General features: G+C 31.0%; 1 protein-coding gene across 13 annotated transcripts in view; it reads left to right on the plus strand.

Annotated features, from left to right (window-relative positions):
- LOC139489618 (transcription factor 7-like 2) overlaps positions 1–25,279 on the plus strand; it is a 56,564-nt gene that overhangs the window by 10,012 nt on the left and 21,273 nt on the right. For 6 of the 13 annotated variants that reach the window (XM_071276233.1, XM_071276231.1, XM_071276230.1 and 3 more), the window contains exon 3: positions 13,538–13,626. In XM_071276233.1, the coding sequence (XP_071132334.1) occupies positions 13,538–13,626 (89 nt within the window). Of the gene's footprint in view, positions 1–968; positions 1,100–4,504; positions 4,620–13,537; positions 13,627–13,955; positions 14,016–20,593; positions 20,964–25,279 lie in introns of those variants that run through there. The other 7 variants (XM_071276234.1, XM_071276235.1, XM_071276224.1 and 4 more) reach the window with 5 other exon arrangements.

Here is a 25,279-nt window from a genome sequence, read left to right on the forward strand (position 1 = left end):
AGTAAAATAATTTGTTCGCCTTCAATTGATCGAGATAAAGTAATGATTGGCCCTTTTTGTGTGTATCTTTGTCTGAGGGTGATATTGTTTACCTTCGGTGTATAATAAAGAACAATATCACAGGTTATGTTGGTATATATGATCCCCTTGGTCTCATTCATCGGGTGACTGGTCAAAGTAGAAATCCTGACATTGTTGTAACTTTAAACCTAACATCGCAAATGGAAGTTTAAAAGATGATCAAGTTTCTTGTAATGTTTATTTTGTTAATAGTTTTTGCTGGTTATTGACTAAAATTGGATATTTCGTGTTGGACTTGAAATGTTTCAAATATAAAGCATTAGTTGTTAGCATTTTAAGCTTTTTTCTGCAATTTTGTTACCAGGTTTGATAATGACAAATGTATTTAGGAGAAAAAAATGTGAGTTATTTAGGGAAAAGAAAATATTAACATTTTACTCTACTGTTGATCAGTAGTTTTAGTATAAATTCTAAAAAGATATGTAAGAGGAGACTTTAACCCTGAAGATTTCTTAAGCTTTTTGCCTAAAAAATGAGTGCATAAAAAATCAGCTGATGAAGAAAAAAAATTAATAAGTGCAAGTTTTAAGGACTTGTTAAGTTTGTTTATTGCTTTATATCAAAATCACTAGAAAAAAGGAAGTCACCCAATCATAGCGTGTGACTGTGTCATTTAGTATTTGAGGACTATGTTTAGAAAGTTGTACTATGTGACATACAGGATAATGGTCCATTGATTAAGTATATTGTTAACTTATAATTAAGGTGGAGATGCACGAAGCTTATTGTTTATTTCCTCTCTAAACAATGGCCAACACCTAAGATCAATATAGATACACCGATCACATCATGGTACATGGGCTAGAAGTCTATTTCAGATTCTCAAGATCTAGGAAATCATGTCATGATCGACTCGGATGATCACTCTCTGTCCTGTCCTTTCCTTGTTCCTGGTCATAGTTAAAAAGAGCAAACAAAGATCCAGGCTTTATTTGATCGGTCAAAATGAAAGAAGCAGCAGCATGCTTTTTACTGCCTGACAATAATGTAATGTTTATAATGGATCTCTCTTTAAATGGTAAGGGATTGGCATGGAATATTTACTTGCATGAAAATTTATGATGTGGATCATTTATATTTGCATTTGGTGTGTTTGGACTTTGAACATAGGTTTTTCTCTCCCTTTCATGTATTAAAGAAACTGTTCATTACAGTATGTTAGTATGATATGCATCATACATACAAAAAGGTGCATTTAAATTTATATTTATTTTAAAAAATGATAATAAATATTACAAATTTCATTGATTTTTAATGTACTTACTCACATGAACATTTTGCCATGCCTGGTTAAATTTTTGATATGCTTAATTTTCAAATTTTCTAGTGATTTTAAACATACAACATACAACAGATGTAATAAATCAAAATTATAAGGAGCTTACAATCACCTTCATTTCATCACGTCACATGTACAGTTTGTATGATCAGCATTCATCATTTCATGGCAGTTACAGGTCTAAACATATTGTGTTGATTACTGTCTTTGTTGAAAACTGTGTGTTGGCCTTGAAATCACATTTGATAATTTTTTTCATGGGGTTGCTGTCAATTATAACTCTAATTTAGGTTTACCCCACATTTATTCATTCGATTGTTCTGCTATTAAATTTCAATGTGTTCATATAAGACTTCATTTTGTGTTGGAAGATTTATCTTCTTGTTATTTGATGTTTCATGATTTTAAAAAAAAGCTATTATCTGTATGTTAACTTGTGTTTTTGAAAGACATATTTGGTTTACTCTTTTCTTGGAATTAATATTATAAAGAAAAAAAGATGTGAGGTATTCATCAATGTGACAGTAATAAAACATAATAAAAAGACCAGTAGGGCCTTCATTATGTCTGTATCATTTGTTGGAATTATATCATATTTAGTTCAGACAAACAGGGTTGAGGAAAGGTCTAATTCACATCATTTAGTCTAATTTAGAACTAGAAGAGAATGTTTCTACAGTGCCAAGTCAATCAACTCTTGAAATACACCTGTAAGTTTAAAGTAATGCTGGATATATGCCAATGTACCAGCAGCCCAACAACACAACAAAGCAAAAAGTTATCTAGGACTCAGGTCTGGGAATTTCTTTTGGTTGGATTGAGACACTCTATTGTGTGTAAATTAGGAATTTGTTTCATGAGACATAATGTTTCTACTTTTATTCTGCTTTATTCTCTGGACATATTAGATCACATGGTTGTCTTGCATTAGATGAGCATAAGTTTAAAGTTTATCTACTGGTTTTTTTTTCAAGATATGTTTCATTATTTACTCTTTTTTTTACTTAGATTGTTTCAAAGTCAATAATATTTTATTAATACTGACCAGACAATTTAACGCGTGCTTGTACATGAAAATGAAGCTTGGGTCTATTGTCATTAAATTAAGATTTCCTTCATCAACACAGCAAGGAAATCAATATACAGGTACTAATTAAAGAGACCAAGTGATCAATATTACCTGGCTATGTCACATCAAAAGAAATTTTATCACCTGTCAGTTTCACTCTGAGTACCACTGTCATACCTGAAGAATTGTGGGGGTTATGCAAATTATCAACATTTCATTGAAATCTTATTAATTCAGTCTTATCAAACGAATTTTCTGTGGTCTTATTTGATTATCATAATCCATTTGTTTTTTCTTCGTTTGTTGCAGAAATCTTTTTGTTTGTGATCACATTCTTGTATGCTGATTAAGACCAGGTCTACAGATGTGATTCCTTTTCCTCTTGACAACTGATATGCCGATTAATATGCTCAGAAACATGATTGTCTCAAATGTACATGTAAAAGACCATTTCATTTGTCGCTTCTTGGAGTGCAGGGTACCTAATGTTGTTTTAAAATCTTCAAAGTAAAAAAAAATCAAAAAAAATCATAGAATATATTAAAATCTCAAAGTTTGGAAGACATGCTGTATTGAAATTTCTTGTGGTTGGAAGCAAAATCATATTTTACTAGGTTCTCTATTTGTTAACAGACATACATGTATATCAAGCGCAAACAAAAAACATTGTTTGTAAACAACAAGAATGCAAAGCTAGGATATGGAGCTCACATAATACAATAAATATCAAGTTTTATTCTTAGTTCCTTTTCAACTTCTTGAAAAGTTTAAATGGTAGATTCAATTTTGTAATGTAACCAGCCTCTAAAATGTCTACCTATTTACATCCAAGGCTTTCAAATCTTTGGTTGTGTCAGTGTTAAATCCAGAAAAAATTAAGCATTGAAATTTGTAATTAATATTTTTCTTTAAAGTGATAAAACAATTGGATACATGTATTTTTGTTAAGTAAACTTCAGCAACATTTTTTATTCTCTTCAAAGAGATACTCCAATGAATTTCTCCTGAAACATCAAAAATGAATATTGAATACTGTTTTGAGTATATAAAACATGTTTCAAACAAATTCTTTGCTCTTTGAATTGTAAAAAGGTGATTAGAACACCAGTTGCCAAAATTGCTAAGTAGAAAATAATATTCTTCCATCACATTATGGAAAAAAGGTAGAAGAAAAAGGTGTGAAATTTTGTTACCAGAATGTGATAGTTGGTTAAGACATCTATCATCATGCCCTTCTTGCATACATTTTCATTATAAGAAGGAATGAAACGTAGAAGTAGAAATATGAAATAATTGAAAATTGTCTGTGATAAATGCATTTAATATTTTGAATTTGAGAATCAGATAAAAAAAAAAAAAAGAAAGTATGACACAAAATAGCCTGAAAAATTCCGGTACATGCACCTAATTGAACCTTAACTGGTCTTAATTTGGCTCACACAAGGGAAACAATTGCCTTTTAAAATAACAGTTTAAACAAAATTGTACTTATAATAAATTTATATCTTCAAAAGAAAATCGTGGAAATAATATTCAAATATTTGTCCTTTGTTAGATACATTAGTTGTACAGAATATCATATTAACTGAGAAAAAACAAATAATTAAATACTATTACCAGTGAAAAATCAATCTATTTTTTTTAAATAATAGTATCAGCTTTGAAATTGAAATATTAGTTTTTTATAAAATAAAACATTCACTAGTTTCTTTATTATTACTCTCTACCCATTATGCAATCATAATGCAAAATTCTTGAAAAGATGAAAAACAGCAAATCAGTTTGGCTCCAACCATCACCACTCATTTGGAAAGCTTGTGTTTCTTTGTAGTTTGAAATGTTCTTTGATCTTGCCTTTGATCTAGTTGTTTGCTAACTCTGATGGCCACACATCTAACAAAATTTGCTGCTGAAATACAGATTAGATGATCACAGAGTTTGTATTCTTGGCTTTATGTTTTTTAGGGTCATGGGTAAAAAGTAAGGGAGTCGACCTGGCATATTGCAGTCTCATGCATTGGTTTTGCAGTTTTTATTGCATAATTAGTTATGTATTTTAAAGTACTTATTTCGTGCTTTGATGTATACAGTGTAAAGTTATCTGTATATATCATTGAGAAACCTTTCCAAGTGGTTGATAGAATTAGGAGTCTACTTTTCGGTACAGCATGGGGACAATACAATTATAAGGTAAGGAGAAAATACAGTTATAGATTCCTGTAAGAGGGGGAAAAGATGGGCACACAATTTCAAGGTAGGAGAGACAACTTTTTCAGGGGTTTTCTCATAAATTAGTCTTCACGATGAACTGCTAAATTTACAGGCCCGGAGCTCAATTTTTGAAAATGTTTAGTTAGATTCTGTTGGCCTGTAGATATGATTTTTACAGGCCCGAGAGCAATTTTACAAGCCTGGGCTGCCAGGGCTGCCACTCAGCGTGAAGACTGATAAATTGTAGGACTTTTGAAAAAGCTTTTACATTTATGATTGGTATTGATGTATACCAACCATATTTGGTCCAACAAACTTTGTTGTTCCAGGGATCCAAGTACATGTATTTTGTGTTTATAGCATAATACTACAAATAGTAACATTTAACCTCCTAGATTAGAAGCAATAATTTCATTTGAGTGATTCTTATTTTGATGCTTTATTAAAGAAACACTCGCACTGATAATTTAATATTTTAGGGAGACATGTGAATTTTTTCTTTCTCAAGTGACAGACCTGACACCTTCAAAAAAGGATACTCATATATGAGAATTTTTGGCTGAGCTAATAAAACATTAAAATTTATCAAATCTGTTGAGATTTAATGAAGGGAGTTTTATTTTATTTGTTAAATGTATGTTTTGGGCAACCTCTACAGATTTAGTGATAAGACATCTTGAGAAAATAACGAGGGGTTGGTCAATTTTGGGATATAAGTTCAGAGAGAAAAATGATTTTTCTTGCTATTGAAATTTATTATCAATGGTTGTACTTTCATGTTTCGAAAATGTTTGTTTAAATATTTAACTTGAACGAAGCTGCAAATGATTTAATGATTTACTTAACTTACAGTAAAAAACATATAAAATGAAATCATATGCATATATTGCTAAAATTGATATGTTTAAACAAATAAAAAAATGGATTATATGTTGCTGAAATATAAATTATTTACTATTAGTAATTCAATAGAAACCTGATTTTATCTATGCTACAGTTATTATGTAAGATTTTGAATTTAAATGAAATATAAAATTGATAGTTGAATTTCTGTTTTATTTGGATAAATTAGGAGTAGGGTTGAAAATTGTAATGAAGGTTATTGATAGGTTAAATAAAAAGGACGGTCATTCTGCATTTTAATTTTACTTATTAATATATTTAAATATTAACTCTTCAATACTTTGTAATTAAAAAAAACCTTATTTATGATGCTTATATTGAAAGATATGTTTATATTAAAAGATTCTATTAAACCTGTATATTTAGAATCTATCGTGGGATCTAAAAACAGCAAAAATATGCTATTTCAGTGACTGAAATTTGATACAGTTTTAACTATTTTTCCCCTTGGCAAAAGTTTACAAATCATGATTTGCATTTAAAATTGAAACATTATTTCGTAGGTCACTGATATCTTGCAGCAAGTCAGACTTCAAACGATTCACACTTGTGAATTTAAATTCATTAATTGCAAGAAGTATTGGAGTTTGAATAGGGCACAATTGGACTGTGACATCCATGAAAGTATATTTTTCGGAACATTAATAACAACATTAATTTTTTGTGTTGGTTTTATATGACTCAGTTATATGAATTCACCTGACTTGAGGGGAAATGTGTGGTAAAAGATTAATATGAATTCAAAAGACCACTTCAGGGCCTTTTTTGTTATATGATTTATTTCATTCAAGATTTTTTGTCACGGTATAAAACAAAAAAGAATATTGCCTCCCTAATATAGAAATGATTGTATTCTTTAGTAAATGAATGAGTTTGATTTTCTTTAAAAAGATATTTTAGTAACAGTGTGAGGAAGATGAATTCTACACCATTTTGAACGGAAATATATTAATAAATAAAAGAATGTGTTGTTCAGAATATTGTATTTTCCAATGATTATAATAAATATTAGGATAGCTGTTTAACAACATTTTTATATGAAATATATTCTCACTTGTTGAATATTAATATGAACCTACGTATGAATGCTATAAATTTATTTTCAATAAATCTTATTCTCAAATTTTTCTTTTGATGGAATATACAGAGTAATTTAGATTGAGAGGGAAAAAAATAACATAACATAGATCTAAAACATTCTATTTGAAATATAAAATATGTATCAATTCTGTTACTCTTCACATTTTCTTTCTAAAATATTACCAGTTGAAATAATTAACACCAGTTTTGAAACCAAATAATTAAAAAAGTGAATAAACCTTTCATTACCATAATATTTTAATAAATCATGACCACTCTTCCAATAATTACATCTTAGGTGGATACAAAAGCTAGATGTAATGTTGATACTTAGCTCTTTTGATAGTATTTTGCAATTTTTAATAGTATTTTGCAATTATGTAGGTACGAAAATTATCACTTGTTTGGGAAGTAATTTGGAAATCACGCAATGACATATTTTATTTCAAAGATAATTTTTTTATGCAATTTTCGGATTTATTACATTTCTTTACAATATTAACTTTCCTATGTTAGAATTGAGAGCCATGAACAATAACTTTCATGTTTTAAGATGGATAGTATACCAAGTACACTTTTAATTATCAGTTTTAGTGTATATATAACTGATAGTCCATAAAATCTACCAGACATCATCAAATATTTATAAATATTTGTCTTTGAAATAATAAAAAAATATACAAACCTTGTTCAAGAAACACATTAGGATAGTTTTAAAATGAGTACTGATCAATTGGTTTAATGCAAAAATTTCTAAATAAGTTATAAGTTTAACTGGTAGATTTTATTTTTTAGGAATTAAGTAATTTTAAAACATAATTTTATAAATGACAGATTAAAGTAAGGTGTACTGCTGTTTTAAATGTAAAATATATTACATAAATTGATGATTAGTAAACATATATACTAAAAAGTGGCTTGATTTATGATGTCGATACAGCTCAAGGGAAACATATTTTGCAAAAAAAATATTTCTCGAGTCCAGAATTCATGCTCTTAATTGTAAGTTTTTTGTGAGGGATAATAATATTTTGTAAAGAATGGTTTAGATTCCAATATCCTAAGGTATGTCCTGTTTTAACATTGTTTTAAAATAGTCCCAACATCATCAATTGTCAATTCTGTTGGATTTTGTTGAGTAAAATATTTATAGTCTAAGAATCTTGTCTTGTACTAGGGATTGTTCAGATTGCTGTCATCTTTAGTTGATACTATAAATTATCAAGTTCTCAACCCTGTTAAATCCAGTCTAGTCTTACTTCAGATTAGGCTTCCATATATGTTCTTCGTTGTGATATTTAAGACAAAAGGGTGGTACACTGGACTTACATTGTCATCATGTTTATCTATGTCTGCCTGTGACACATTTCTGTCTGATTTTTCTGAGAAATTTGTAGCTTTTCATCTGGTAATGCCATTTCATGTGACACCTTTTTGGTTTGATGTTTTTCTCTACTTTCTATTTGCCTAAAACTGGTATCAAAAAATGACATGCGCATATATGATATTTCCTTCACATTTTCATGTGTTTACAACATGGAGCAGAAAAGTTTGAAGTTCAAAGGAGGAGTAGGTTGATGAAGGGTCAATATTGGTCCCAATAATTGTCTTTAGAATAAACAATAGGGGAGACCAGAATAGTTCTTGGTTATCTGAATTTGAATATTTTAGATCATTAAAACATGAATACTGGTTTTACAAAGAAACATTTTGAGACCCATGTAGGGTTTCCTGGCCCAATTTCGTTACTTCTAAGGCCTGCCAATCCTTGCATAAAACAAAGCATGATATACAAACATATTCCAATGGATAAAACACAGATAATTGTAGAGCATTAAAAGCATTATGATAACAGAACGTCTAGTCTGCAAGGCTAATTTCAATTGGTTGGATCATTAGTTGCTTAGTAGGAAACAAAACAATGATCTACAAATTTTTATTTATTAACAAAAAATATTTTTAAGATGATTTTTTTCATTAGTACTAAAATGTAGCCAGTTAATCGTTTACCTAACTGCTTATACAGACAATACGAACCCTATCATTTTGTTTGTAATGCTATACGATTGTGCTCAGCGCAGGGGAAGCATTTTTGAATAATTTTTTTCATATCTCTACTCATTGAATTTATTTAAAGGCTGTTAATTATTTCAGTTTACTAAATATTGTTGAAAAAAATCTTTATAAGAAGTTATTAAGTGCATTTTCCTATTGTTTTAAAGTGTTGATATGAGTTTTGAACAGAATGTCTATTAGTTTCTGCTTTACAAAACCCAATCATCATGTGATTTGACAGACGATAAAACAGTAATACTAAAGAAAAATAGCCCATAGATAGTAAATGTGATTTTCAACTGCAATTTTGTATGGGGAATAAGAAAATGGATGTATTCAATTGCTATGCAAAAACTTGTAAAGCACTTATTATATGCCAATCCAGGTTAATGAAAATTTTGACACTATGAACCAATTTTTACAAAGGGCAAGTTTCTGTTTTACCATTTAACTAAAAAAGATGGGAAGTGCTAAATTTTTCTTGTTCGTATATAGATTTTAAGTATGTGGCAGCATTGAAATCTATTCACAAAAGAACAAAGATGTAAATAACAACAGATTACAGTATGCCTAAAAACTACAGCAACCCTCCTGTTTAGTATAAATAACAACAGGTTACAGTATGCCTAAAAACTACAGCAACCCTCCTGTTTAGTAAATGTGAGACATATCAAAAGGGACAACTAACAGCCCTAAGTAAAAATATGTATTGCATAAAAAGTTGGTGAAAATGATCCAAGCTAGTGCACACCCATCATGTCTAGTTCACAGGAAAGACAGTTACTACCTAATAACATGTGAATCATTTGATCTTTTGTATGACATATAACCATCAGAACTTTATTTGAATTCCATAGAAAAAATAAAAAATCTAGTTTTGTTGATTGGTTCCATCTGTTAGGGTAATGTATAGTTTTGATCTCAACCATAATACTTCTTCTGCTGGATTTTTACATGTGAATATTATTATATTCTTTTTACTTAATCATATTGGTTTCATAAAACCTTTTTACTATCATAATTTTACAAACATTTTGTCACCCTAACAATTTTCTTGTCCAAGTTCTTTATTGGTTATTATTTAGGGTGTTGCAGATTTTGAATGGAAATGATGGGAAAAGGGAGACAACTTTATTATTAAAGGAAACGATCAAAGGGAGGTAACTTGAATGATTTGAAGAAAAGAAGTTGCTTCCCTTCAAATATCACCCTATACATCAGAAATTTTTTTGAAAATATTGCAGGAAGATAGAATCATAGAATTTAAATCACCATATGTCTTAAATTAAGATTCAATGATAGTAAACATTAGGACATATTGACCTTGTATAAATATTATAACAAATCAGATCAAGTTCTCTTTGTTCACAAGTGGTGGCAATACAAACCGATCAAAAGATAAACCTTTCCTTCATTTGATATTTTTAAGAATGTTAAAACACATGTTAAAAATGACCATAAATTTGAGGTCGTATTTATCGATCAGCTGTTTGCAGCATCACCAAGTAATTAGTTGGATAAAGTCAATAGACTAGTTATTCCTTAAAGATTTTCTCCTGAGATCAAAAACATAAGATCAAAGGGTTGTAGTTAGTCTTTAACAAACCATGATATGTATATAATTTGGGGTCTTGTGTCAGAATGTTTGTTTGAATTGCAAGCCGCAGGCTGTTGAGTTTTCTTTGAATATTTTGCTAATTTCCCATCGGTTGTATAACTTCATAGATTGAAGCTTGATCGGTAGAAAATTTGAATCATATTTGAATTTCCATGATCTATCATAAGACCACCCAGGACATAATGATATTGGTGTAAAATTCACCATCTGTTTTACAATGTGAAATTCTTCAGTTATCAATTTTGTTGAATTTGATAAATTTAAAATTGGTTTATTTACAGAATTGCTAGAACAGCATTTATTTTTGGTTTGTTTATAGAATTTCTAGAACAGCATTTGTTTTTGGTTTATTTACAGACTAACTAGTAATGTTTTTTTGAAATTTAAAACATTTAAACTGTAAGACATTGGTCCAAAGGTTTTATTTTAATATGTTCTAAATTTTGTTTTATGCTGAAAAAAGTTGACACCTAGAGGTAGATAGTATGTTTTCTTTCTAAAATGTACATGTATGTGCTATACAAGACCAACAATTTTCAATAATAATTTTGAAAGTCGTGAAGACAAAAAGATGTTTTATATAATATTATATTGCCATTTGTAAAATTGAAATTGCTCTTGTTGACAACTGTCTGCAATAAGAACTCTGTATGTAACTTTTGAAACCAGGTCATAAACTGAACAATTTGTGCTACTTCTGAGTAATTCCTAAGTTTCCAGTCCTAATTTGATGTCAGACGAGAATATTGTCTGTCCTTTTCTGTGTATTAAACTTTACTTACAATACAACAGTTGTTACTAAGATAGTCATCAACATCTGAAATATGTTACAAAATCAAAGATTTCACCATAAGATAAATTTATGACAGTTAATATTATTAGTTACATAGTGTGCTAGTGACCTAATACGGTATATATGGGGTCAGTAAATTCCATATGGGGTGAGCGCGAAGCTGGAATCCCCATATGGAATTTACTGACCCCATATATACCGTATTAAGTCACTAGCACACTATGTAACGAATTTATCTTACCGACTATCTTAACGTTTAAAATTTAGACTAGTGACCTATCAAAATGAGCAAGTCTTTGATACAGTTATCATTAACATGATGCCAACAATGACAACTTGTTAGATTTAAATGTGTGTCTTTGCATCGGAACTAAACAGATTTATTCAAAAACCAGTTGTTGGCATGACACGGGTTATGTTCTTCTCATATATTTTATGATGGTATGATACTAAACCCCTAACGGGAAGGATTGTGCCTGATGTTCATATGATGAAATCATAATCTTTCAGTCAGTTTAATTGAAGTCCGGAGCTGGCATGTCAGTTAACTGCTAGTAGTCTGTTGTTATTTATGTATTATTGTCATTTTGTTTATTTTCTTTGGTTACATCTTCTGACATCAGACTCGGACTTCTCTTGAACTGAATTTTAATGTGCGTATTGTTATGCATTTACTTTTCTACATTGGCTAGAGGTATAGGTGGAGGGTTGAGATCTCACAAACATGTTTAACCCCGCCGCATTTTTGCGCCTGTCCCAAGTCAGGAGCCTCTGGCCTTTGTTAGTCTTGTATTATTTTAATTTTAGTTTCTTGTGTACAATTTGGAAATTAGTATGGCGTTCATTATCACTGAACTAGTATACATTTGTTTAGGGGCCAGTTGAAGGACGCCTCCGGGTGCGGGAACTTGCTACATTGAAGACCTGTTGGTGACCTTCTGCTGTTGTTTTTTTCTATGGTCGGGTTGTTGTCTCTTTGGCACATTCCCCATTTCCATTCTCAATTTTATTTCTGAATTTATTTCACTTTATCATCACTTTCTTCGTCTGTTGAAACCTTTAAGATTTTGTCTCAGTACTGTTTTGTTTTTCTAAAGGGACGTAACACCACTACTAACCGTGTATGAAATAAGCCCAGCCTCCTTATTACCTTATATGGAATATAAAGGGACGTAACTCCACTACTAACCGTGTATGGAATAAGCCCCGCCTCCCAACTAACCTAATATAGAATATACACGGTTTCCACGAGGACGCTTTTAACCAATCATATTCCTAGAAATGTATAGGAGGTAAGATGAACAATGATATTTTCAAGTGAATTAATTTTTTGAAAATTTATATAAACTGACCCTTTTTATTACTAGGAATCAGGTTTGTAACTTAAACACAACCTGTTTACTTTGGTCTTGCTTATGTTTATTGGTTTGGTATGGGGGACAATGAATGTTCCTTACCAATGAATTCTATTTGAAGTCTCTCTTGCATTTTCACCTATGCAGTGGCTTGACTCGATTATGTCTTTATGTAAGCAATTAACTATATACTTATAATAAAAAGAAGATCCTAGAAAAAAGTCCTTGATCATTTAAAACTAAAAATCATTGTCACTAAGGAAATGATTTTATATATGAGTAATGTTGAACAAATATTACATTTACTTTATTTCTTCAGATGAACTGTAGATATATGAATGTGTCAGCCAGTCATAGTTTACTGGCTATGACTTGCTTTACCTCTCATGTACAAAATTATGCATTACATAATATTTTTGTCCTGTTCTGTGGAGTTGGCACACATCTTTCTGTCTGTAATATAAAAGTTGGTCATCACAAAATAATCAGTTAACATTGAAATATAATAAAACTTGACAGATTTACTCAATGATGTGTGGTTGTGCACCATTTAGTTTGTTTGCATTTGGTAAAAAAGGGGGGGATAGAGAATAGACAAATGGAGATCTTCATATACAAACTGTAAATTCTTCATAGGGGAAGGTTGTCAATGCTAAACCACCAGTTAACTTTGAAATGGAACGAGGTGTTTTGTGCATTTTAACTTGTGAGCTGTGCAAGTTCTAGGCAATCTGATTAATTTCTGCAGGGTTACTACGTACCCCTTTATAGCATAAGAAACAGAACAAAAGTGGTAGTAGTCCTATAAGTTTGTGTAACATTCCCAGGTTGTTTTAAAATCGTTGACAGGCCTCAATAGTCTGAGATGTGAATTTCTTTGAAAGCATGTATGTTTGTCTGCCAATTGTCACATGACCTTGATTTAATGATGTGTTTGGTCTCCAATACTGGTAGTTCAGTTTGAATGACACAAGAAATATAAAATAACCATGATACCAAATAGATGGTAGGTATGATTAGGATTCTGCTTTCTTATAATTGTTAGATACATGTGAATACATTTAAATATGATGAAAACTTTTCTCTTTTTCAGGAAAACCTCCAGTACAAGACAGAAATGCAGGACCCTTTGGTTATGGAATGCCTTCTTATCCCCCATACTCAAACGGATCTCCTGGTCTTGTAAGTTTATAATATGATAGTTCGGTCTAATTGGTTATGGAATGCCATCTTATCCCCCATACTCAAATGGATCTCCTGTTCTTGTAAGTTAAAAATATGATAGTCTGGACCTTTTGGTTATGGAATGCCTTTTTATCCCCCATACTCAAATGAACCCATGATCTTGTAAGTATTGGTTATGGAATGACTTCTTATCCCCCATACTAAAACGGACCCCCTGCTCTTGTAAGTATTAATGCCTTCTTTATCCCCCATACTCAAACGGATCTCCTGGTCTTGTAAGTATTGGTTATAGAATGCCTTCTTATCCCCCATACTCAAAAGGACCCCTGCTCTTGTAAGAATTAATGAATTCTTATCCCCCATACTCAAACGGATCTCCTGGTCTTGTAAGTTAATAATAACATTATAGTCGGACCTTTTGGTTATGGAAATTGCCTTCTTATCCCCCATACTCAAACAGATCTCCTGGTCTTGTTAGTTAATAATAACATTATAGTCGGACCTTTTGGGCCTAAAATAAAATATTGTTTGTTTCCCCAATCCCGACCGACCCTGCAAAAATGGTGCTACTCATAAAATTTTATTGTCAAAACCAAGTCAAATTTTATTTTATTCATTTTGGATTATCAGGCTTGCCACTCGTCCCATAATGTTCAAGTTTTTGGAAAAATAAAATTATTTTCCTACCTACCTGCCCACACCTGGCTTGGCAGGGTCGGGATTGGGGAAACAAACAATATATTAATTTAGGCCTTGGTTATGGAAATTGCCTTCTTATCCCCCATACTCAAACAGATCTCCTGGTCTTGTTAGTTAATAATAACATTATAGTCAAACCTTTTGGTTATGGAATGCCTTTATATCCCCCCATACTCAAACGGACCCCTGGTCTTGTAAGTATTTGTTATAGAATGCCTTCTTATCCCCCATACTCAAACGGACCCCTGGTCTTGTAAGTATTTGTTATGGAATGCCTTCTCATCCCCCATTATAAAACGGACCCCCTGCTCTTGTAAGTATTAATGCCTTCTTATCCCCAATACTCAAACAGATCTCCTGGTCTTGATAGTTAATAATAACATTATAGTCGGACCTTTTGGTTATGGAAATTGCCTTCTTATCCCCCATACTCAAACAGATCTCCTGGTCTTGTTAGTTAATAATATAATAGTCCAGTCAAATTAGTCATCCCTGTACCCCAAATCCCTTAATTCTATGATTAATAGTTTTTGATACAGCTAGTCTTATTTTTATTGCGTCTCATATGTTTGATATATTTGTCATTGTAAATAAAGTTAATACAAAGATGGAGTCATAACTGCAGATGCTCACAAATCACAAATCATTGTTAATTAGGATCAGATCTACAATGATCAAACTATATGCCTTGGGCACACAAACTCACCTGTAATCTGCTGAGAGTAAGAAGGTAATTCTATACTATCAATGGTGCCTTCCTTTGTATTAAATGGAAATAAGCAATTAACTAGAGAGATTCCTTTATTTAAATGAAATAATTTGCATCTTGGCCATGGACATTCAAGAAAATAGGTCGATCAATCCAATGCGGAAACATACTTTAAATGTGTAAGTGGAGTCTTGAATTATTTCTGCTTTAAAACAATATATGCCTAGATAAGTACTACCTATCTTGGGTTTTTCCTCTGAATTTTTTTACCGAAATCAGCCCTTCAACCTACCAACCCTATGGACTTATAGTGCTGAAAATAGGTATACTTCTCCAGTTTGGGATGAGTTGGAAAGAAGAGCCATTCAGATACTACACACACAATTACTAATGACCATCAAAGCTTATTATTATAATTCTTTTCAATATTTATTAGGTTTTAACTCCAGTTTCAGTGACACTAGCCATAGGCAGTGTTTCTGATTCAATACATTTGTGGGGCATGATAATACTTTATAACACTGCAGTAGGCGGTTGTATATTCTATAGAGAAAATCCTGAAAACATTGTAATCAAACAGATTAGGTGTATTTTATAAGATGTAGTAGTATTTTCTACTTAATTTTCCATTAAAATAAGCACCTACTTGCTCACTGTATTGAAATTCATATTAACATGTCAAAAGATAAGACCTGCAAAATTGTGGCTTTCAGGCCTTAAGTAGTTATGATATGTTATCCAGGGGAGCTGTCATTAATCTGAAGCTTTGACATTCATTAAATATAATTTGTAGTGGTTCTTCAGATAACAATGTATTATGATGAATTTGCAGCACTTCTGAAGAAGAAGCAATTCTCAAGAAAACTGTCTTTTCCATGGAAAATTTCCATGTAAGACAGAAATGTTCAAAATGATACATCTTTCAGAAAATGTTATTATTATGTGTACCTTGTGATCAGAAAAGGGTCATTCCATTTTATTTAAATATATACATGGATTCCCTTGAACAGTGGTTTTGTCTCTGTTTGTTGTATGCCACTTAGAAATAAATTACTGTGCTTTTGCTGCAGTGATTGATTTTACAAAAAAACATCAGTTGTATTTGATGTTGGGGCATCTATCCTAATACTGTAAAAAAATATTTGAATTGTTTGATGTTTCCTGATTTGCAAGGACTCCTCCTGTCCTTATTGTTTACTTTTACATGTATTTTCAACTGTATGTGGAAATTGCAGAAACTATTGGTGATTAGTTGAATTAGTTTCAATTGTTATAAAAAATCCAACAGTCTGTTTGAACTCTGTGGTTTACCTATACCATTGAAATCCACAACAAATTATAATGAATCCGCTATTATAATATCATGAATCCGCTATTATAATATAATGAATCCGCTATTATAATATAAAGAATCCGCTATTATAATATAATGAATCCGCTATTATAATATAATGAATCCGCTATTATAATATAATGAATCCGCTATTATAATACTTTAATTTGGTTTGTACAACTACTTTTGGTCCTTAAAGCTATGAGTTCCATTTGCTCAGGAGACAGTGCTCGAGTACTTTCATGATTTAACAGATCAGTGATGATGAAAGCCATAAAGGACAAAGGTTCTTATTTGGCTTAATTGTCACTGAAACTTAAACACATGAACTCCATTTAAGATTATTTTATGCACAATTAAGAATGAGAATTTTTCGATTCTTTGACATAATTGGCCTTTATAGCTGACATATTGTATGTGCTATGCTCATTGTTGTTCTGCTCATTGTTGAAGGCTGTATAGTGATCTATAGTTTCTTACATCCTTATAAATTGGACGATAATCGTCTCTTACACAATCTCCTTTATATTTGTATACCAATAGCTATCGATCTTCAAATGAAAAAAAGATATTTTTTAACACCTCCCCCTGCCAGTTTTATAATAACCAGTATGCATTTGAGACAATATGGTGATCATTTTGACCCAAGTTGGTTTGTGGTGTTCTTTTAAAAGACCCTTTATGAACTTTAATGCATTTGAGTCTTGGGACTTTCAACATGAGGGAAGCTGAAGAAGACAATCCAAGAACCATGCTGATTCATGGTTGTGCAATGAATTGTAGCATGTAGCTAGTTGTTTGAATTTTTTAAGTTGCTAAAAATTAAATTAGACCTGTCCATAACAAATGGTCTAGAAAACATTAACCCACAGATTTTTTTGGGGTGCCAGTATGAATTATACAGTTGTTGCAAGAAAGCTAAATGTTAGAATGGTAAATTGTTGCAAATCATTGAATGAAATAATTCATGTAATTATATTTGTTTGAAGTGAAAAGGGTAATCACATTTCAAAAGGTTCACTACAGACTTGGTATGGCACAAATTTCTTTGTTGTAAAAAAAATATAAGCCCATGTAAGAAGTGTAATATGATTATTTGTTTTTACTCACACCCAACATAATTAGATTTGTCTCTCAAGATGGATTATAAACACATAAACCCTTTGTGTAATGATTTCAAGATTGGCTATACTTGTTTCCTGTCTCTAACTAATGGACTAAGGGAGACAACTCATTCTTTCTTTTAAGATTTCTTGATAAGAAAGCAATCTATTGGAATAAGGGAGGAAACTCAAATTGTTTTAAAATAACTGAGAAAATAAATCACTTGAATATAAAGAGAGGTAACTCTGTCAGTCTTAGTAATAATGTACTGGAAGCCATTATAATTTATATAACTAATTATAAAAGAAATGTTTCATATCATGACTAGCAAAGACAAATCTTTTTATTACTTTTGTGAAATTACATATATTATTTATTTCATTTGTAGGATTTAATTTAAGCTGATAATTAATATTTTGCAAACAAAAGATGTGGATAAAGTTTTTATATCTTACCACAGGCCTAAAATATTAACAAAAAATAATTTCTAGTCATAACTATATATGTCATTTGCATCTTGTTTATCCATCTTTTATTAGCCTGTCTCTTTTGGTTTCTAAATGATAGAATAATACTGAATTCCTGTGTAGGTGTGTGCCTACTTGTGGTTGTTTGGAAGAGAGGCGGGATGGATATGTAATGGTATAGCTATCAATGCTATCGATGAAGAACTTAAAAAATGGTTGAAAAGTGAAAATTTGTGAAGTAATAATGCAAAGCTACATATTATAAATTAACAAATAAGGCACACACCATTGCTATCTTTGAATTTATATGACGAAAAGAATATTCTAAAGAGACAATATAGGGAAATAAATACTCTAGCAATTTTGAGCATTATGTATTCCAATGTATATGGAAATCAAAATATGGTTTTCCTTGTCTTTTGAAGAGCAAGAACTAAATCAGAATCTGATTGATCATTTTTATGCCCCACCTACGATAGTAGAGGGGCATTATGTTTTCTGGTCTGTGCGTCCGTTCGTCCATCCGTTCGTCCGTCTGTCCCGCTTCAGGTTAAAGTTTATGGTCGAGGTAGTTTTTGATGAAGTTGAAGTCCAATCGACTTCAAACTTGGTACACATGTTCCCTATGATATGATCTTTCTAATTTTAATGCCAAATTAGAGATTTTACCCCAATTTCACGGTCCACTGAACATAGAAAAATGATAGTGCGAGTGGGGCATTCGTGTACTGAGGACACATTCTTGTTTGTTTGCTGTTGTAGATTGAACTATTATGGTATACCAAGTATTGTTTTGTCTGTCCATCCAAGGGTTGACAATAACTAGAGAACTTTACTCAAATTATATGAAACCTTGTTTGGACTATTGAATCTGGAGGAAAGTCTGTTTTTGTTTTCTTGTTCCAGATTTTAGAAAATTTTGCACATGAAACTCACTCTTTTAAGTATGTTATTTCAATATATACTTAATAAGGAGATGACACAATAAGGACCTTCATTTACAGCCTAATTTCCCCTGAAATTTAAACTTTTGATTCAAGATTTCTATTTTAGTATTTTCTAAAGTTGATGCAAGAAAAAATTTAAAAAACATTTGTGATACAATCTATAAGATCATGGTTAATATATATCAAAGTCGTGGAAAAGGGCCTTTGGTGTGTTTTTTTGAGTTATTAAAAGATTTAAATTTTTAACTGCTATATATATTTTGGACCAAAAAATAAAAGCAATTTACAAAATACCTGCTAAATAATGAACAAAAATATTTGCCGTTTGATATAAACAACAGTAACACCTCATAGTAAATATTTATTTGGTACATGTACTTGCATTTGTGCAATATTTTTTTTGGACTCATAATTATTTATTTTTTTTATTTTTGTAGACTATTGTTCAACTAACTCTTGATTTAAAGTTTTTAAAAAGTTGTTACAAGTTTGTGTATGCTTGATTAAAAGACAGGCAGTTCAAAATTATATTTCATTCTTCTTAACTTTCAATTCCCATGTCAGAATTTATAGAGCCAAACTTTTACTGGACCGGATGGAGAGCTTATACCTACTTGTTATTGAATTTCACTAGCCCTCTTAGATATTCAGAATTCATTGGTCACAAACAGGCTCCTGAATACAAATGCTCTTATGTAATTTTTACCGTGGAACATAAGTATCATACATAGTTGACTCACGGAAAACCAGCCCAAGTTGTATTGAATGAAACACCTTAGCCTTATGTGAGCAACATACATCTGTTAGAGTTTCATTGTTTTGAAAAAGGGATTCATTTTTGGTGAAAAAAGGGGGGATAATTATTTTAAAAACTGTACAGAAAACAAACATTGACACAAATTGAAATTAGCTAAAAATGTGATTAAAGACAGTGACTTTGTATTGTAGGTCTGTAAGCAGGCTAAAAAAATGTATTGGCTGAAATGACTATATATAGCTTTAAGGTTCAATCTTCCATTTTGAAAACTGCATAGCAGTGCTGTCAGGATTTTTTTTTTGGCACCTGTAGACCTATATAAATTATCTTTTTATACCATTACTGGACATTGTACGAAAGGGATCCTTCTGACCATCAGTTCCTCAGTCTATCTGTCCATTATTCAGTCTTTTCGTCACACTTTGGGTTTTGTACATAATGATTAATAACGATGAAATTTATGTTTTTTTTTATGTGAAAACTGTCCAGCTTTAAAATTTCATTTGTAATAATTTACATTTTAATTTTTCCGTTCTATTATTAACAAAGTTATTTAGTACTATTTTTTTTAAACAAACATTTTTTAAAATGTTTGTTAATTATGGATTCAAATTACTTCAATTGTTTTTCTAACAATCTTGTCACTGATATAATTATAGGTTTATCCTAGGTCATTATAAAGATATTATCATTTCAAACTAATAACCGATGAATAATTTTTTACTGTAGGAATTTTCATAGTTTAATGTGTTTATCAATATGTTCAACACGCATGACAATATCCTCTGTCAGGTGTATGGTTCAGCCCTCAGTCCATTCATAACTGCTCATCCCCCACCATTGTAGACCAATTATATGTTGGCTTGCTACAAAATGTGGGGCTGTTTCGCTATCAATCTGTCAAGTGTCATAGCCTAGCAACTGGCATGATATATTGGTTGAGCCGTCAGTTAGGGTCAGGGTCAAATAGCTTATACTACTCTCTAGACTTAGTCAATCAAAACACTACCTGGTGAATACACATGTTAGAGATTGTACAGTGTATAATGATATCTAAATAGTAATTAGTGGTGATCAATACACTATCAAGTGATCACAGGACTTTAACTGTACCGACGGAAGGACAGCATGTGGAGTGATGTGGGAACCCCCCTCCCGACCAACATCCTCCTCTTCCTCGCCACCCACCCTTCATAGGCCTATACCTCTACCATTGAGCGTAGCACAAGAAAAGGACTATTTATTAATAAGGACTAAAATGCCTGTCTGTATTTGGCCAGATACATGTCTTTTAGGATGTGCTCTTGCAGATGTTGCGGTGAGTACATTTTTTTTCAACGTAAATAAATATTTTTTTTGTAAAATTTGTTTATTTGTAATTCTGAAACCTCTATCACTTTTAGTTTTGTGTAAGGAAAGAAACCTAAATTAAAGGAAATTACAACAAAAAATCCCAAGTTTTATTAATTTTCATGGAATTGAAAGGATTGGTAATAATTTTAAAAGGTGAAAAAAATAAAAACATTTGTTATTTAAACGTTTTTAAAGAGGACATAAGATTTTTGGTTGTTTGTTAAATAAATGTAGCCATGTTATATAAAGTGAAATATTGTAACATGTTTTATGTTGAGTTATTTATTCTCATTTTTCAACATATTTTGTATTTTAATATATACAGCTGACTAAAGTGCCATATGTCACTAAAAAACTGGGAAAAAATATTCATATGTACAGAAAAAATGGTTTTATGAAAGGTTTATTTATTTGAAATATTGAATTAATTAATAATTAATAAGAAATAAATGTAAGAAAAGATATACATGATAACCAATTGATTTTTCTCATCATTGGAATTAAACAACCTTTGTCACCATCCCTTGAAATCTGAATAGAAAATATTTGTTTGACATGCAATTATTCTCAACTGCCATGATGTAGGTAGAAATGACAGAAAAAATAAGTTTAAATTTTGACAGAATTCATAGCTCATTTTATCACCGATAGCAATCGGCCATAATGAGGGTGTCATTTGAGCTATGATGAAAAAATAAGATAATTGTCTCAAGTTATATCATGATATCTAATTCTACAAGAAGATTTATGTCCGTTTTCTGTCTAACCTATTGTCTTCCTCTAGTTAAATAACTGTTAGATGAGATTGAAAGATAGGATAGAAGGTTTTTAAAAAATGAGATGTTTCAGTATAAAACAAAATGCCACCCGAGAGGAGCCCAGGATTGAATATTCTCTAACAAGTGTCAAACATTTTATAATGAAGTGAAGCCTAAACTTGCATTGGGTTCTATTGTGACATAAAATCTCTTCACCCCTTCTTTTTATGTTTCTTTGACATGAGAAGGCTCTATTAACCCTACAATCATCATTTGCAACCTCTCCACAGGTTTAAAGGTATTATGATACCTGGCATTTCCGTGTGTCCCCTTATGTTCCTTTGGGAGAACAGACAAAAGATTTTTATCATTATTTTCAAGTGTTGGATTGTCCCATGTCTTGACACCCAAATTAAATTTACACAATACCAGTTTTGTAAGGAAGTCTGGTATTGCATACTTCCATAAAATTATGCTTTAATCAGCCAATTTTACCTTGTGAAATCAGTACACATTAATTTTTCTATCAGATCTCTGAATGGGCCCCTGCACTCATTTTCTTTGATAGACGTGTGTCACTTTGGCTCAGTCTACTTTATAGGGGAGAACAGGATAGTATGACTGAGCAATTATGTTGATTAAAATTGATAATTTATAATTATTTATCATTTTTTGCAATCTCATTATGAAGATATGTTTACTTGAGATAATTTTCGTCAAAATCTTTGTTTATATTGCTCTATAAATAGATTTTTCTTGCCAATATATTGTGTGGTATGTATGTTGATATCCACATATGCAGACTGATCCAAATGCCAACAGTTTTCATTTTTGTCATGCTCACTGAGGCTGACTTGTAACATCAATAAAAGTAAACGATTAAAGTGCCACAAAAAATATTCAAGTGAACTTTAATAAACATTCTCTATGTATAAAAATTTGAATTGTCTTACTCATATCAAAGAATATGGCCCTTCAGATAAAGTAAATCAAATATTTGAACATTAATAATTACCTGTACACCCAATCTCACCTTTTGTCCAAATATTTTAATAAAGAGTTGTAATCAATTCGCTAGAAAAATTTAATTGTGGTTATTTTTTAACTTATTTATTCTTGATAAAATATGTAGACAAATAAATAAGTACAAACATTTGACATTTTGCATCAAATGGTTGGATCATGTGAAAAATATTGACACGTCTCTCAAAGGAGATATCACTTTTACATGAAACAGTAATAAATTTTATAAAAAAAGATTATATTAAATTTACCTATAACCCATGTATGTCCAGAACAAACAAGCAATTTATTATTTCAAGTAAAATACAGTGACACAAGCCATCATATTTAATTATTCATACCTCATTATTTTTTTTTTCGACAACGTGTTTCAATGCAGTAGAAATAAAACATTTAGGCAGCTTATACCAACAATACAACAATACAAAATTTCATCTTCTTTAACCAGAATTTTGTGATGAATGTTTTTTTTCATGCGGCTTATTACTAACATCTTTCCCTACAAGGTATTAAAATTTAATACTAATATCTTTTTCCTATCAGATATATTTTTGATATCCATTAAAGGCAGGCTAATTATTTCATAAAAAAGAGATAAAAAATACTCAGATGGCTAAGCATTACAAAAAAGATTATGCTCATCTTGAAGGGAAAAATATTTTCTTACATGTTACAGATGTATCATATTTTTAAAGAAGAATATTGTCATTGGACCAAAAAAGATCAAGACATTAAAAAGACTATATCAATGTCTAATTATATCAGAAAAGGAAGCAATATTGCAGAAAGATGTAAACATATACATGTTTCAAGACAGTATGGAAAAAAAATCCACTTTAAAACAGATTTATTTATTTGGTTTTGCCTTTTGCCTTTAGCTGGCATCCTTCAAGTAGAAAGCGTCTTTCTTTCGGTTGAATGATGCAGCTTCCAGTTGTTTTCCAAAAGTCTTTCTGTGCCTGTTGTCAGGTAGGCTTTTATAATGTCTTAGTATCATTTCAAAAGTTTGAAATCTCTAGATTTCGATCTGCCATTACAACTTTTTTGGCCTTATGTGGGAAATTTAGTTTGACTTCTATTTTATGCTTGTTTCAAAATTCCAATAGGGAACATATATTACATTATTGTAGAAATAAACCATTTCTATTTTCAAACATAGTCAAGATATCTTATAGTTAATAATAAAAAAAATAATATATGAACTAACAGACATCTTGACTATGATATAAACAGATTGACCAAACCTGGTGACCAGACATCTCTGGTAGAGGACTTTTCTTGACTGCAAGGTATATAGATGTCAGAGGAACTACCTTAATTCTTATCTTTTTTGGTCCTCTGCAATCTTGAAAGTCTTATAAAAGACCAGTCTTCTTTTGAACCATCAGATATCTAGGCACCCCATCTAGACCAGCAAGTATTTTGACATTATCTTGAACTTCTCGATTGGACTCGGGTATCTTAAGTATTCCGAGGAAGATGATAAGTGAGAGACCTAAGTGTTTAAAAAACAATGGCACCTACAAAGTGTTTTGGGGGTTATTGATTAATTGGGGGTAATGGGTTTTCATGGAAGTTGGACAAGGCCTTGTTTGAATGACAGAAAAATATAATTTTCTGTTTATTATATGTTTTAAAAGATATTAACAGTGGTTAACCTATTTAATGACTTTCTCCTATCATATGGGAAAGAATGGAATGCCCAAATTGTCATCAGCATTAAATGGATAAAGACTAACTAGAGTTTTACATCCCATAGACACATTCCCCATTTATTTACTGCCTGCCTTCAGTTGGAGGAACATTTTTTTTTCTGTCTTACCGACTTTGGTGGCCAATATTGTCGTAAACATTAGCGGTCAGTGTATAAATTGTTTATTAAATGAAAGGGTAAAGACCTAAACAAACTGACAACCTTAGTGATATTGAAGTTTTTTGGACATTGTATTTTCATGTTTACTACATAGAAGTTCTGTCATTATAATGAGAAGAACATTGCTTACAGACTAATTTTAGCTTTCTATTTAGTATCTCACAGTTATTTAACCACTTAGGTGGTCAATTTAGCTCTTTGTTTTACAACATATCATCAAAAGAAAGGACCCATTCACCTTCCGCCATGTTTGGATTATGACAATTCTGACACGTTTCTTGTCTTGTTCAACACAAATCTGTAATTATCGAGATATGTTGTCACTAATTAAAGCACAAATGGAAGCTATATACCTACAAGGGATGTATGGCTTTTTCACCATTTCTCTGTCATTAATTAAAGCTTGTTGCATGCAGTCCTACACGAAACATTAAATACAATTTGATCCAAAATGTATGGATTTAAGTTTCATCATTTTAGATACCTACCTAGTAAATCAATAAAAAAGAACAAAAGATGAATAGAAAAATGAAGAACGGGATTCATCAATTATTTCTAAGCATTGAATTCAGATCACTGGAAATTATGCTTTCCAAAGGAGTGAGACATGTCTAATTCTTTTGTTTT

Source organism: Mytilus edulis, chromosome 9, assembly GCF_963676685.1.
Source record: "Mytilus edulis chromosome 9, xbMytEdul2.2, whole genome shotgun sequence".
NCBI lineage: Eukaryota > Metazoa > Mollusca > Bivalvia > Mytilida > Mytilidae > Mytilus > Mytilus edulis.